Source organism: Oreochromis aureus, linkage group 8 (genome assembly GCF_013358895.1).
Source record: "Oreochromis aureus strain Israel breed Guangdong linkage group 8, ZZ_aureus, whole genome shotgun sequence".
Lineage (NCBI taxonomy): Eukaryota > Metazoa > Chordata > Actinopteri > Cichliformes > Cichlidae > Oreochromis > Oreochromis aureus.
The window spans coordinates 26652353-26668847 of record NC_052949.1 but is presented as its reverse complement, the minus strand read 5'-3'; the positions used below and the strand labels follow the sequence as shown (position 1 = coordinate 26668847).

The 16495-nt window shown below is 37.7% G+C and overlaps 1 protein-coding gene across 3 annotated transcripts; it reads right to left on the bottom strand.

Moving 5' to 3' along the window:
• Window positions 1-157: 157 nt before the first annotated feature.
• Window positions 158-16258, bottom strand: LOC116330891 (glucagon-like peptide 2 receptor). 3 transcript variants are annotated; one of them, XM_039616096.1, is made up of 15 exons: window positions 16243-16258; window positions 12988-13094; window positions 10987-11209; window positions 8048-8147; window positions 7866-7970; window positions 6625-6746; window positions 6304-6410; window positions 5479-5635; window positions 5204-5363; window positions 3924-3984; window positions 3775-3841; window positions 3391-3479; window positions 2918-3056; window positions 2779-2820; window positions 158-1293 (listed from the first exon to the last, which is right to left on the bottom strand). In XM_039616096.1, the coding sequence occupies exons 3-15, from the start codon at window positions 11062-11064 to the stop codon at window positions 925-927; spliced, it is 1596 nt and encodes a 531-aa protein (XP_039472030.1). In that variant the 5' UTR covers window positions 11065-11209; window positions 12988-13094; window positions 16243-16258; the 3' UTR covers window positions 158-924. The 3 variants fall into 3 exon arrangements, with proteins under 3 accessions (XP_039472030.1, XP_031609213.2, XP_039472029.1); XM_031753353.2 differs by lacking the exons at window positions 12988-13094; window positions 16243-16258 and adding an exon at window positions 11320-11473; XM_039616095.1 differs by lacking the exons at window positions 12988-13094; window positions 16243-16258 and adding an exon at window positions 11320-11473 and having other exon boundaries at window positions 10987-11204.
• Between the last annotated feature and the right edge of the window lie 237 nt (window positions 16259-16495).

Sequence of the window (16495 nt, the reverse complement as noted above, 5' to 3'; positions counted from 1 at the left end):
TGAAACTATGAGACTGTGCACTCTCTGTGTCACTTCACATGACTCTTTAAGCACATGCATGAAACTCCATTTCAGTGTAACTGAGTCTGTTTGGAAAATGTAACCGCAGTGTCTCAGGCCCAGATAGCGAGAGAAGAAGCACACAACTACACTTTAACTGCTGTTTTATTTCTATATATGATCAGTATCATATTTAGTGACACTACATGTACAAATCATCTGATAGTTTTACTGTACCTGTACATCGCCTTTGATACATTTTAAGCTTCACAAGAATAGAAAACATGAAAAGCCTGCAAAACTTTCTGCACATATTCACATTAAAACAACAAATACATTGTATTTATACACACAATTCAATCCAAATGTATCATATGGATATTTATAACTGGCCTGACATATTATATTGTGTAAATAAAACAGAGAAATGCTTAACACTGCTGTTTGTGTATAGGATAACTTTAACTGTGCGATTACTAATATCAAAGGTGAACATTACGTGCCTGCAATTGTGTGGAATTCACTGAATACTGTAAATACATAAGAGTCTGATTAATGGATTTATAGCCATGGATGAAGCTTGTATATCTTAGTGGCTGGGAATGCAGCAGGATAAATTGTCTTCTGGTGAATTTATAGTAAACACGTTCCATACTGCAAGTTTGTAAAATTCACCCTGAATAAAAAAAAATCTATTTTATTTTGAAGAATGCTCTAATTAGAATCTCAATGCAAACATTTTCTCACAGGGTGTTTGTTAACCTCCTCTCCATACATTTAAACTTCCTGCCCATTGTGCAGTTTATATCTACCTTGGTGTCCCGTTAGCCAGTGAAGGGCCTGGGGACTGAGGATTTGGACCACTGCGCTGAAACATGACCTAAGTTTTCTGGTTGGTGATCCAATCTTGAAAATGTATGTATATCAGAATTCACTCTCCTCCAGAATCTCTTCCATGGTCTCCCCAAGCGTCATCTCACCATCGCTACTGGATAGACTCTTCCTGGTGAGGAACTCAAGTCCTGTCACATCATAGCCATTCAGCGCTTGACCTTTAACTTCTCCTATTCCGAGTACCCTGCCTCTTCCGTGCACAGCCACCTGAAGCAGGTGGGGGTGCACTGTTGAAATGCCGCCCTCGTCATAGGAGTCACTTTGCCGAGAGCACCGCGGATGATGTCCTCGAGTACATTTCCACAGGTGCTTCAGGGGCATTCCCCGAAAACAGGTCCTGACCTTGAAGTGGTTGGTGAACAAGAAGAGCTGCCAGCGCTTTTTTAGTTCAGCTTGTACCTAAAGATAAAGGTTCCCAGTTATACCAGTCCATTAGGCATATATTTACATACATGTACATAATGACATGTAACTTCGGATTTATACTTTTTGGAGTTGCTGCAAGTTACTGACTGCCTTGTACTCAAGTTGTTTGAAAATCATAAGATTTTCAGAAAACTTAACCTCTGATCTCTGGCCTTGAGATCAATGTCACTGTGATTTAATCTTGTCCAACATTTTTATTAGATGCACCTATGGCATCAATTTGAAAATCTTAGGTGACTTAATTCTTGAGCTGTCACATTCACAAGATTTTTAGAAACCTCTAACCAAAGTTGGGTTATAAATCTTTGTGTTTTTCACTATGAAAACAATAAAAAAATGTGTGTCTTGCTCTAAAGTCATACTAACAGCTAACAGTAGCTAAGTAGCTAATACTGTAGCTAAGCTACAGTATTATACTTTGTAATGACCATTTGGAGGCAATTAATGTGGTTGCAAAACAAAGTCACAGAAAAGACAGATGGTTTGATAGAGAAGTGAAAGAAGCCATCTATGTCCACTGTGAACGTCCATCTTTGAAGTCAGGCAGTGGCTTAGGACACCAACTGTCTGCCATCTGTAATCCAGTTTCGAGATCCCTTCCCAGTCGACTTAACACCCACTCACATCTTCGGCCATTTGACCTCAATAAATCATATGATAGGGTGGGGCTAGGTTTTACAGTGGGATCACCCGAAACCTTGGCTGATTGTGACCTACACCCATTTTCACACCTTGGCTCGTGTGATTAGGTAGATCCTCTACTCCTCTTCAGGTTACTCTCATAGGGCTTAAACTGTGGGACTCGCCACCAATTGCTCTTAGAACTGAAAAAGCTTCTCGGATGAAACATCTTCAAGAAACTTAAAGAACTCCAGACGCTTTTCTTTCCAATCACCTTAGGCTACGATGACCTGGATGACTGAGAATCTTCGCAGACATTTAGTATATTATAAAAATGGCCCATGTATTTGTTATACGCATCCATTACACTCCTCTGACCAGCCAACTGTCTCATTTGTTGGTTTCAAGTCTTATTAGTTGGGGCGGCGGGGTTTTGGTAGTTCACGGTTTATGGTCACCACTTTCCCTTGTGAACAATTGTTGGTGCACGCTCCACTTTGGTGTTATTTTGATTAGTTGTGCGCCTCACGATTTTTGTAATGAGGATACTATCTTGTCAGTCTTTACCTTGTTCAGTGATATGTCAATATAGAAGCTCAGAGAACCTCAGATTATAGAGACTAATGTACTATAAGCTGGGGTTATATTATGAAGTACAAGCAGGTATGTAGTCTGTTAAACTGCAGAAACCGAAGAAAGAAGCTTTAAAGTTTTCAGGCAACAAAGCAAGAACTTGTGCATTTTTAATTAATTTTTTTATTACATTTTCAGTTCTTACTATACAATTTTCCTGTTATCAAAACTACATTTATTGTAACTGACAAAAGAAAAACATACCTCTCCATTAGCAAAGCAGTACAGAACAGCTACCAAGAACCCCTAAAAAAAGATTGTACACAACAAATAGCAGTTATAATGTAGTTTTAGAACAAAATAAAATTCTCATCAGATGTATAATTTGTATTACTGGTGTTACCTGGAACGAGCTGAGGGTGAGGTTGACAAAGTTCCGAGCATAGCGACTGCTTCCGTCTACACATTCATCTATCAGCACAGTGAAGACTACTTCATGGATTCCAAGCAGAGGAATCAGCACCAATGTTGCTCTGGCCAAGCTAAAGTCCATAAACAAATACACGTATCATTGAGAATGAGTATGAGAGTTTTTAGAGTGGAGTTAGATTTAAAAAGAGCAAAGGATAAGGGAATAAGAAACATTCTATAACTTGTGCATACATTTATATGCATGATTTTCCCTCGTGGTGTGACATTTATGGTCAGAGCTGTGGGGTGACATTTGAATTTGTGCTGCACATGGTGAGTGATTAACATTTAAATGTTAAGCCAGGAGTCTGCTGTACCAGTTTAAGATTAAGACTTTGGAAACAGTTCTCAAGGTCAAACTTGTTTCCTGACATTTAGACGGGGAAGCAGTAAAATCTTAAATACCTGTATCTGTAGTCGGTAAATTTCACCTGATCTGCTTTCAGCTTGGACAGCAGCAACATCAGAATCTTAATGAAGATAAAGAAAATAACCTGCAATGTACAGCAAAGGCAGGTTTAAATGAAAGGCATATGAAAAAAGACTAAAAGTGTGTTTGAAATGCTTGCTGTCATTAAGAAGATGGCTAATATCATTCATACTTGTGACTATAGTAGCATCATATCACATGCCAACACGAGGCACAAACCATTACATGGAGTAGAAAATTAGGGGGAAATTAACTAATTAATTAAGCACCACAGGAGCCACATGACACATCTGTGACCAATGTGACTGTGCTATGGTTCTTTGAAAAGTGTGCAGAGATTGTTGAGAAACTTGACTTACTAGCACTGATAAAGTGATCGGGCCCCTTATGATCCACCAGAACCCTCTGTTAATAATGGACCAGCATCTAAGGAATAAAGGGTTTACGAGTCAAGCAGCAATCTGTTAAACTGATGATTTTACTATAAAACATGTACTGAGAGACTTACTCTGTGTTTTCATATAAAATCTTGACCACTGTCCATGGTGTCACAAACAAGGCAGGAGTTCCTGAAACACAGCAATGACATGAGATGGTAGTGGAAACTGAAGCATTTCAGATTAACAGAGTGCACATGACTCAAACTACACAAGAAAACATTATTACTCAACAATTAGTTTCGAAGCACTACTGGTGCATGAAACCTTCACTGCCACTGGAAATGTTTCTGACTTGGACAAATAATCCTGCTAACAGATGAAACCCATTCAGTTTTTACCCACATGGAGAGAACCCATGTAACCACAACTCCACACAGAGAGCAAGCAGACTCAAACCCAGTACCTTAGTTAACCGCTGCACCACTGTGAAGTTAACATAATGAAATACCTAACTTAGCATTTAATTCATCCACATATATAGCTACTGTAGCTAACATTACTGTAGCTAACATTATTTGGATTCATTCAACCACAGGTACACACAGTCATGTTACCCGTGGTCAGAAAAGTAGGATTAAAATGAGCATGTTGAATGCTATGCTTGATTTATAGTACTGTATTAAATCTATGCTGTAGCTACTGCCTAGATTAGAGATCAGCAAGTATGAAATCACTGTGCACTGACCAATCGGTACTTGTGACATATATATATATGTGTGTATGTATGTAAGGATGAGTAATGCTTTATAAATGACACTTACTAATACCTTACTAATGCTTAATAGTGTCACATTATTATAAAGTGCTGCCCTACTTTATTACTACTTAAGCCTTCTCTATATATGATCCAGGAGCAGGACACTTATTTTTGCTTGAACTTTGAACAAATTTGCACGCAAACTAATCACGCATTTGTATCTTCTTATCTACTTCTGTATTTATTCTTCTCACACAGTTATTAAACACAACCGAGGACATCTATCCTATTAAGTTAGATGTCCATAAGACTTAATTTACTGAAACAATCTTTAGCAATCCACCAGATTTTCTTGTGTCTTAATACACAGAGAAGTTTGTTACAATGTCAGCAATTCTGACAACTTTCTTTCTTGCCTTTAAATAAGCTAAATTTTATGAGTGTAGTAGTTATTTTCCAGTAATACTAAACTACTATACAATGGTGCTCCTCTCTCACACACTCACATGTTCATTTATTTGTTCATTCTTGTGTGAACATGTTAATATGGCCATGTCCCTGACTTATCTGGACAAAAGTGAGCTTTGGGCTCAGGTTACTTCCTAATATAAAAGCCAGTGCATACACATTAATAGTTCATCTATGACTCACCCCATCCTAGCAGCATGTATTTCTTCAGCAGACACCTCTTGGTCAGCACAGCAGTGAAGAGCAGCGTATGAAGGAAAATTGCCTCCACCAAAAGCCAGAAGTAGTTACAGGCCACAAAGTACTCCATGCACACCTTAGACAATCTGCACATTATCACTATCTGTTAAAGTGTAAGTTTCAGGTAGATTAGTCTCAGAACTGTATCCACTGAAAACCACAAACAAATAAGAAGACATTATTAACAGTCTTTAGAAAAAACACCATGGTTAGTGTACCGGAGAGCTCGAGTAGGTGTTCCATCCAGGGTCGTCCTTTGGTAGGTTGGAATACATGATGTGCATTATGATCTCCTTAGAAAGGATAGCTGCAGCTCTCAGGATGAATGACACAAACAGATTCATATGGATGTAGTTCCTGGTACAGTGGAGCTTCCTGGTAAGAAGATACAGAAGCAATTTGAAAAAGCCATTGATCCTTCTTGTGCAACTGTAAAAGCATTACTGAGGGCACTTGTCATAACATAAGTGGAAATGAAAAATGTTCTTGGCTCTCACAGGTACATTGAAATGTTTGTGGCTTTTAATGCCATTAAAATGATGACTTGTCTCCACAGGCTTGTAAATATCGCTTCCTAGTGGGTAACTGTCAGGTCCTGTAATCCTCTGCATAAAATCAGTGCAGTTGAAGTGAATAAGTCCATCCTATATTTTGCTAGTGGTATAACAGAATTATACAAGCTGTATCCTGCCGAGTGGAAACAGAATGTTGTAGATGTTTTTAGGCCTAAAGGATATCTTCAGTTACCATCCAAAATTAGTGCCAAAATGTAGCATCCATATTGCAACTGAAGTCTGAGGAGATCTGTTAAAAATGCAAAAAGTAGAAACTTCCAGCTTTTGTTTCCTTTACATAAAGGAAAAATGCCAAGTTTACTAAATATGGGAGCTCTATATGTGAACTACGGTCTACGGTTGGCAGCTAGAGTCTATAATGATCTAGTAAAAAATGTTATCATCTTATCATACACCAGATCTGATGACCAAAGGCTCAAAGTTAATACCAAAGTTGTCATAAATCTTTATAAACCTATAAACACTAACCTTAGCATGCCCATTAGCAGAGTGGCTAATATGAGAGACACCAAAGACAAAGAGTAGCCAATGACAGAGATGAGCCTGAGGGCTGTATGGCGCAGCATTTCATCCTCCTGGAAACAAATATAATTACACATTAAAACTGATGGAGGCAATGCTACACTTCTTTAGCACAAAAATTCTGATTAAGGACAATCAAGAAAATAATCCCTTATAGTCTTTCTAGAACTTTTACCCCTAGAGAAAGAAACAAATTGCAAAATAGAGACCTCACTTTCAGCGTTAAAACCTAAAGGGAAACTATGTAATACACACCCTTTCCCTCACCTTGTCTTTAAAGTAATGGTGCTCCTCACACTCCGAGACATCCCTCCAGGGCTCGGAGGAGTTCTCCATTTGTCGCCATCTCCCATTTTCCAAGCATTCTCTATGTGCGCTCCTAGAAGTGTCTGGAGGTAAATGGAAGAAACATGGATGGGCATTATTTCCTCTGACAGCTCAGTGAGAAAAAAGGCTGACTTGGAGGGGAGATAATTACTTTACGTTTATTGTTTTGTATTTATTCTGGGTAGGCATGGCTACTTCTTCTCCTTGGAAGAGGAGGTCAAGAATTCAAACTTCATTGTGATATATTCTGTATCATTTTCTGGTGGTAGATTTAAGAAATGTGAATGTTCAAGTACTTCAGAGCACATCATTATATTCAGTCTTTCATAAAGTTTCTAAATATTAGGGAGATACTGGAAAAATGTCATCTGATGTTTTACATAATAAACTACTCATTTTGGCCAAAATTAGAGGGGTAGCAGTCTATTCTCACATTTATTTTTCCCTAACGGACTGTGTCACTTACAGTTCAACAGTTCAGCATGAAATTATATCAAAATTGAATCGTGCTCAGTTATAACAATGGTTATTTGAAGCTGGGAACTTTTGTATTACTTCTGCATGTATAGTTCCTCCTGTCTTACTATTGAGTAAATAATTGCATGGAAAATTCCACTTGAATAAAACTGACTTAAAATTGCACAAAAAAATTACATGCACATTAAACACACACATACGCACAAACATAAAATAAAGACAAATTTACTCCGATCATTGTGAAGTGAAATTGTAGCATTATGACAGCCCTAAATGCAACCTGTGCTTTTTTCTCATGGTTAATAAAGAATACAAGAATTCTTTATTAACCTACAACTATTGCCAAAATCATGAAAAATTTTATTTCGGTGTATATTTAAGAGAAGAAGCATTTTAAATTGTATAACAGTGTTACAGCTCAGGACAGTGTTCCAAGAGTTTATTATGACCATTAGGCAATAATACTATGATTCCTATGGTGAAACTATGTTGCTTCATGAAAAGGTTCTTCTGTTTCATGTTTAAAGTGTGACTGTGTAATTAGATGTTTTGATTTTGACATTTAACTGCACTGTAAAATTCCCGATCCTGTGACTCGTATGCTTTTTGATGCATTCTTGTGATTAATGAATGATGTATGCATAATACAGTTTTTAAAAATTTGTGCGCTCCTATGTTATTTGTTTCTGATAAAAGAAAATTACCGTCACTGATCCACGGTAAGAAAGACGGACAGGGGACGGACACATTTCCAGGAGAAGAGTGGGGCCAACACACAAACATGTCAAACGCTCCTTTGCAGTAGTTTCCTGCCATAAAAATAATGCTTGAGGATTTTGTAAAGGTAATAAAAAATGAAAAATATGAAGGCTTGCAGAAGGCTTACCAGTTATTGAGAGTGCACTCGCTACCAGAGTTTTATTGCAGTTCTTCGAGTATTCATTCCGCTTAGCAATCAGACTTTCAAGCAGTGAACCTGTTACCTTCTATGCAGATGGAGAAAGAAGTGAGAGAAAAACTGTTATTTGATATGTTTTAGATCAGGATGATATCTGGGGAAGAATAGTTTAAGATGCTGGTATAAAAGACCACATAAACAGTACATCGTACAAAACGCTGACCATTTGACTTATCAGAGGAACATCTTTATTGGTAATGAAATTCATGAACTCTCTCAAATTTGCCCACTAAAATAACAGCAAAAATTAAAAAATAACAGCTAACATTTAATTAAAAGTATAACAGGCAGGTTGGGTGTGAATAACATTTTGGAATATAGTTAATCATGAGAAAAAACAGACAACCCATCATCTTAAAAGTAACTTTAACTAACGTTGTTTAACTATGGGTGTTTTCAAATGTGTCCAGATGTGAGACGCTGTCTTTTTTTTTCTTTTTTCTTTTACCAAGACACGCTTACCAATAATGATGTTTTCCTAATGACTTCTCTAACGGACTAACTGCACCATCTTAGGGTACACACTTGTGTTACATGAAAGTAAAGATGGGTTTTATTTCAACTTAAGATATTATTCAACACAATAGCTAATGTAGATGTCTAGAACATGAAGTCATGGTGTTGTTTCTTTAGATTGTTGTAGTTCATTTTGGGAGGTTTAAAAATGTATTTCTAAGTGCAACATTTTAAAATAAGAACCTCTAACCAAACTCAGGAAGGACATCAGGCATAACATGTATAAAAGTACATCGATAAGATTCAGTTTAATCTTCATTTAAATGAGGTTTGAAACACCTTCTGTGACACAAACATTTTCTTTGTTTTCATGTCTTTTACAATAATCCTGTTTTGTTTATGGCATTTTCTTATTATTAATAACAAGTCAGCAAACATGACTGTGTGTGCCTACAGGACTAACAATAGTTTTGGGGTGTCTACATGGGTTTTCTATGAGCAAGCTTAGTATAAATTGCCCACAAACCCCATTAGTAGACCAGAAGGGTGAAATTACTGTCTGGTCTGCATGGACTAGCCTGGAGGCTATTCCCAAGCAATCATGTGACGTACTATATATTGTATATGTTTTTCAAATCACACTGGGATGAGCCAAGGCCTGTTTGTTAATACAAATATCTAATCAGTCAATTACACTGCAGCACAGATGCTTTTAGACATGTAGAGATGGACAACAGAACCTGCTGAAGTTCAAACTCAGCATCAGAACGTGGAACAAAGGCAAATTAGGGACTCCGAATGTGCCACGGTTGTTGGTGAAAACAACTTTTGATCCGCTGGGACTTTCCTGCATAATCATCTCAAGAAATTATTTAGTAACCAGTAGTTCTCTGTGCAAAAACGCCTTATTGATGCCAGAGGAGAATGGCTAGCGTGCATTGAGCTGATAACTTGTTACATCCACTGTATGTCAAAGAGCATACACAATGCATTGATCCTTAAAACAGAATGGCTGCAACACCTGAAGACCACCCAGGGTACCACTCAAATCAACGACAAGGCAACGACAACCGATGATTGAAAAAATGTTTCCTGATCTGAGGCGTCATCATCATCTGATTCATTTATGTATTTAAGTGAATGCTTAGTATCCTGTGTAATCGTTGCATATTTACCATATTAAATTACTCAGAAAGAGTTTATGAAAGGAGCACAGTTTAATTTTAATTTTTTGCTAATTAATTTTGCTTCCAATTAAGTAAAAATTAAATCAATTGTTCAATAATATGAAAGTTTATTTATTCATTCATTCATTGTTGATTAAATTAAAGCGATTTACAGTTAGCTACAGTCATTTAATTGAATTGTCTATTTAATTTAATGACTGCAAGATTTAATCTTTCACAGTATCTGCAGCCTGCAGATGAAGTCAGTATTGCAGTATCCTTTTTTATCCACTTGGTGGGAGTATTTAATCAGGAGCAGCATCTGTGACTGAGGGAACATTTTCATCTTAGTTTAATCTTCAATTGATACATGCAATTTATCAACCTGGCTCACTGCATTAGTGCCATGACTTCAGCAATGCAAACACACACCTGTGTATTTATTCCTGCCTCAGTGACATATACAGTGTGTATGGTTGTGCCCTTAGCTGGGTCATAAATTCTAATTCCCCCTTAATTTGCTTTCATTAGTGAGACATGTCAGCATTTCCTGTATTTGAGACCCCGTCTTTTATAGATGATATCTAGCTCACCTATCTTGGTTGAACACTCCTAAGCTTCACATCAAAATGAGAGCAACAGCTGAACTAGGCAACTGCCTGTGCCGCTCAGAATTTCCCATGTGAGCCAGCTGATAGAGAGCGTTTTGATTCTCTGAGGGTTGTCTTGTCAAAACCCATCCAGAGGAATATAAGGAAAAGCTGTCTCACTGTCTTCTCTGTTGTCTCCTGTGGGCCTAAACCTCCTTTAAACTCAAACACAGGCTCCAAAAAAGGGGAAAAAAAACTTTCAAGGACTCAGATGTTAGTTTTGCTTTAAGTTCTTTCAACAACAACAACAATAAATCTAGATTATCATTTCCAGAATAGTAGTTGGTTGAGCATGTTGCTAAAGGCAAGTAAACGCTGCAGAAAATGCATAAAAGCCAGACGGATCATATCAATATGTTGGCTAAAAACAATCTGCCACACAATGCATTATATATGTCTCCTCAGTCAACTGTTACCTGTTATTGTTACTGTTATTTTGCTTTATAAAGTGCTGCAAAATGATCATTTGAATCAAATATACAAGATGTTTCCATTAAGTGTGACGCAGCTCTCACACTCAGTGATAAATACTGCTTTGTCTGTCTGGTTATAATTTCACAGAAGAGCCTCAAATGTGTGTGCATGTACAGTTTACCTGATTGTTGTAGATGATAAAGAGCAGTGTGAGCAGGAGTTTGGTCCTCTTGTGCCAGGCTGGCAGTGGAGCCGGCATGGCTGTGTGTTCACATTGAAATCAATTGGTGTCTGGTCTCTTGGCTTTCCTGCCACCTCATGCCTTTCCCTTTGGCTTGTCGGGCCTCTCACTCATCCTTGCTTTAGCGCTGTACTTCCTTTTTTGCAATGCTGTTCCAGCTTCACTGCGTCAAAAAGAGTGGATTTGAACCTGACCTCCTTCCAAGAAACTCCGAAAATTTTGTTACGACGGAAGGATGATTTGAAAGAATCGTGATCAAAGCTGGTCTCCCACCTTTACCAGTTATCCTTAGAGTTCCTTAGATCCAGCAAATGCTTCCACTCTAGTTCTTCAATTAGCTACTATATGACTTTTTAATAACAGATTTCATGGAGGGTAAAGCCAAGTGCTCATCTGTTCATGAAGAGCTCTGGGATTGAGGTGGATCAGTCTGTGCTCCCTATAGATACAGAGCAGCTGAACACGCCTGTGGATCCTCACCGACAGATTGCCTCTCCCACCCAGTCCTCCCCTAACCAATCAAGATAAGGCCCCAGAAGAGCATAACTGAACTAACTTTGTTGTCCAGGAAAACTGATCACACAGGAGTAAATGGGCACACACTGTTGTCCCAGCATTCACTGGGATTTCATGCGCAAATGCACTGAAAAATCACAACGCACATACAAGCAAAAGCAAATACCACCTTAACTTGTGACAAAAAGAGAAGGCACAACTGCTCCCTTCTGTCTAACTAGCTCAAACAGTAACTGGGCATCACCCAGCATTTCTGACACTAATGGGGATCTAGTGTAAACTATCATCCACAGAAGCCAAACACAGACGAGCAAATTAGAGAGCAAAGAGCCAGGGTTGGTGCATTAAAAACCCATCTCAGTATATCATTAAGAATAAATCGCCTTGTGTAATTTATTTTTAATTGACAAAAGCTAATTTCACAATCAGAAAGGAAGTAGTAACAGTATTAGTTGACTAACCAATTAGCTAATTAAGCCACAACTTTCTCATGACTTTTTAAAGCAAATAAAAAAACTTAAACAAAAAGAGAGATAAAATGTTATTCCATCACATGGATTACAAAAAACCTTGCATATGATGAATTTTTATTTCATAACCAAATAATGCCATTCTGAATTGTCTCACTGACAAATAAATTCCATTTCAATTGAGTTCAATTGGATTTTATTTAATAGCACCAATTTACAACAACAGCTGCCTTAAGGCGCTTGATGATGTATTAAAGCTGTATGTACGCATGCACGTACAGTCCCGTGTAAAAGCATTTGCCCTTTTGTGACTTCTTAGTTAATTGTATTTTTGAAGCAATTACATGTTTCAGAACATTTTGATTTTAAATGAAGAAATGCAGTTTTAAAAATACGATTTAATTTATTATGGGAAAAAATCTATCCAAACCTGCCAGACTGAAGTGAAAAAGTTGTGACCATTGTTAAATCATAGATTAACTGTGATTAACCACATTTTTTGGAAAGCTCAATTTCACTAGCCACACCCAGGAGAGATTACTGTCTGACAAGGGAACCAGGCTAAAAGCCACAATCTAAAGAAACAGCTAAGCAACAAAGGCTTCAGTTTACTCCACAGTAAGAGTGATTATCCACAAACTTGGAGAAAACTTGGAACAGTGGTGAACCTTCTGAGGAGCAGCTGGCCTACAAACATTACTACAAGAGCGCATGAACGACTCCTCCAGGAGGTCACATGAGAACCATGGAGAACATCTAAAGAGCTGCAGAAGCCACTTGTCTCAGTTGAGGCCGGTAATCATGACATAGCCACAAGAAATAGACTGGTTTTCCTTAAGATTTTACAGAAAATATTTTGTAAACTGATAAGACAAAAGTGACCTTTTGGAAGGTTTGAGTCCTGTTACATCTGGCATAAAACTTTTACAGCCTTTCAGAAAAAGAGACATCTTACCAGCATCACCAAACATGGTGGCGGTAGTGTGATGGTCTGCAGCACGATGAATTCTGCTCATTACCAGAAAATCCTGAAGGAGAATTTTTCAGCCATCATTTTCTGTCCTGAAGAGCAAGTGCAAACAAACAAACATAAAATTAAGGTTTTGGAGTGGCTAAGTTGAAGTCTGGACTTAAATCCTATTGAGATGCTTTAGGACGATCTTCAACAGGCTGTTCACAGGCCGTTTGTGTGTGTATGTAATCTCACACCACACATATACAAACATAATCAACAAAATTATCTAACAAAAGGAAGGTGAAATGAAGAGATATCCCAGGCAGCAAAGTGACTCCTATTTTCAACTTCAAGGAAAAACCTCAGATTTGTGTTTTTGTTACATGTTAATTAGACTTTAAAATTTTACTGTAATATGAATGTGACAGAATCCATTGTAGAGAAAATACTCATATATATATGTGCCAGAGGACATAATAGTGCACCACGTTTAGCATTATTTATGATCATGATATGCAAACTAACAGTAAGATCTTTTTATTCCAGCTTTGTAAGCCTGGCAATACAGAGCTGTGGCTGAATGTCCACATTATGTGCCTGCAGACAGTAGAGATTAGGTTTAGACTAGAGGAAAAATACATCAGAATTTTCAGTGTGATTTGAAAGATTTAAATAGCAGTGTGCAGTCTCAAGCAGCAGACGTATAGCCTTAGGGTACGGGTGTGGAGGGATTCTCATTTATAGCTGGACAGCAGGAAGAGAAGAGGCTGTTGAAGAGGTAATGTGAGAGTTCAAATGTGGCCATTTCAAACCCACTTAATGGTTGAAACCTCTCCCATGGTTTGTGCTCTGGTTCCATTTATGAGAGCTTCACTAAACCTGAGAGCCACTTTGAGTCCTTTACCAAGAAAGTGATTGTGAGATAGTGATCTACTAGTAAAGGCAGTGGAGTAAAATGGATAAAATAACTGTATAAATCCCATTCTAGTAAGTCCAATTTTCTATTTTAGTTTTAGGAAATACACTGCTGGTTACATATCCAGAATTGAAATGAATAAAATACAAACCATGTATACGTTTACCCATAAAACACAAACATATTGATAGTGTAAATGTATGCTAAATGATCTGTTAAGGATTTATGACTGATTGCAACAGGACACTCTTTTCTAGACATTTGAAGCTTTGGGAAATGAAAGCAAAAGCTTAGGTGTGTATGTGAAGGTGTTAGATGTGGTGGTCAGCAGTGAGTGCTGTTGTCATGACATTCACAGAACAGTTCAAAGGTTTAATTCACAAACTCTGGTTTGAATAAGAAAGTCGATATAACTGCAATTTCAGTGAGTAAACTGAGGAGCAGTCTCTGGCTCCCTTGAGACAATGAAGCTGGAAGGGTGAGTTACATAGTTCAAAGTCCAAACTGAAGTAAATCCATGAGATGAGGTTCTGGCAAAGGCAGCAAACTGAAGGGACGCACAATCAGGGATTCCTGGGAGATGACAGTGTGAATCACACGGAAAACAACTATTCTGAATATTTAGACTTACAAGCCCTAAATTACCACAAAGCCAAGCTGAACAGCCTGACAACGAGTAGCTCAAAAGCCAGTTAGGCAGTTACAGGCAATGACACACAGGTGTGATGATGCAGTTGCTACAGCCCCTGATCACACCTGCTCTAAAAGCCCAATCACACAAAGGCCTGGGAGCAGAAGAAAGAGAGAGAGAGAAAGCGAGAGCAAAATTAGAGGGGCGGTGTAAAGGGCTCCAGGTAACCATGGCACCTGTAAATTACTGCTAACAGTAAAGAACAACAGGACATGAGAAAGTGACTGGAGGAGACTTATAAAGAAACAAATGTGTTTCTTGTTTGGGTGATATTTTCAACTTTCTCTCATCGCCTCCACCACCAAAACACCAAGATGCTAACAATGGGAAATATATAGATTAATACTATTTATATTACACTGTCATATTTTTTATGTGTTGTGAATAAAACAACACCAAATTCTGAATTTTTTTGGGATGCAAACTTGTCATGGAATATGTATAAACACTGCAACCGTAGCATTTTTGCAAAAACATCCTGCATTGATGAGCTTGGTTGGTTGTTTCTAAACAACAGCTCAGCAGCAAGGAGAATTTCATCATGTCAGTGGGGCGGTTTGAGCTCCTGTTGGCAGAGTTGGGACCACATCTATGGAGGCAGAGGAAAAATTGTAAAGAGCCGATTGACCCGGAGTAGTGTCTAGCTGTGTGTCTGAGGTAAAACAGTACCATTTTACAATTTCCATATCATTGTATATTCAGTATCTGTGCTCATTTTGAGCTACCAGTGGTAAATGTGGTATTTGCATGCAAAAAATCTATCTTATCTATGAGTATCATTGCATTTTTATGCTCGTAAAAGCTACTAACAAATGAAACAAATTATGAATTCATAAAAAAGTAAAAAGTATTCATAAAAATATAAAAGCTGAATTTGAAGTACAAAGAAAGTTTCATTTATTAATTCAATTGTCCAGTTTGTGGTAATAGACTAAGTTAAAGCAGGTTATCTCCTTATATAGGCATTACGGCTAAAATACAAGCAAATTATGTTTTCTTCATTCAGCAGATAAAGAGCAACAGAAATATTAATTTGAAAGATATGTTTCATCTGATTATATCATTAGAAGCCCAATTCTTGTCTTACTAATTATTGAAAAAATGTAAATGCCAAAGTCATAAAACCAAAGTAATTTAAATGAAAGATGGTAAAATGCTCAACAAAACTGAGAGGAATGGATTTAGGTGCTAATTCTCAGAGTTTCAATGTATTTTAACACTGGCCAGACTAGCTTTAAATTTCTTTGTGTTACAAGGTCTGAAAAAACATTCATGTGAAATTCCTGTCCGTTATAGTGAGTGTGCTGCAAAAATGAATACATGTGGAACCATGCTGACATAAACTTTCCGGAAGTTGGTGCTCTTTACTACAGTGGCCCTGAGAGGCCAAATGGACTGCAACTTAAGAAAACAAAGCAAAACAAAAAAAACAAACAAACAAAAAAAACGCTGCAAAAGCACACAAAACACAACGGAAATAGGAAAAACGACAACGGAAATAGGAAAAAACACAAGGGAAGTGTTTCTGGGGAGACAATAACCCGATGGACCAGTTGCAGGAACCCAAAACATGGTGGGTGTGTTTTATCATGATTCATATAATACTGGTGACAGATTTTTAGGCTAATAGTTAGGCTAACACATTTACCTCTCATCTTTTCTTTCCTCACAAAACCGATAGATCCTCCACTTCTTTTAAGTGTCTCCCACTGCAATTCTTAGTATATTTTGGTTCCTGCAACTGGTCCGTCGGGTTATTGTCTCCCCAGAAACACTTCCCTTGTGCTTTTGGAAATCTGTTTTTTCCTATTTCCGTTGTGTTTTGTGTGCTTTTGCAGTGTTTTTCTTATTGCTGGTGTTTTCTTAAGTTGCAGTCCGTTTGGGCTCTCAGGGCCACCGTA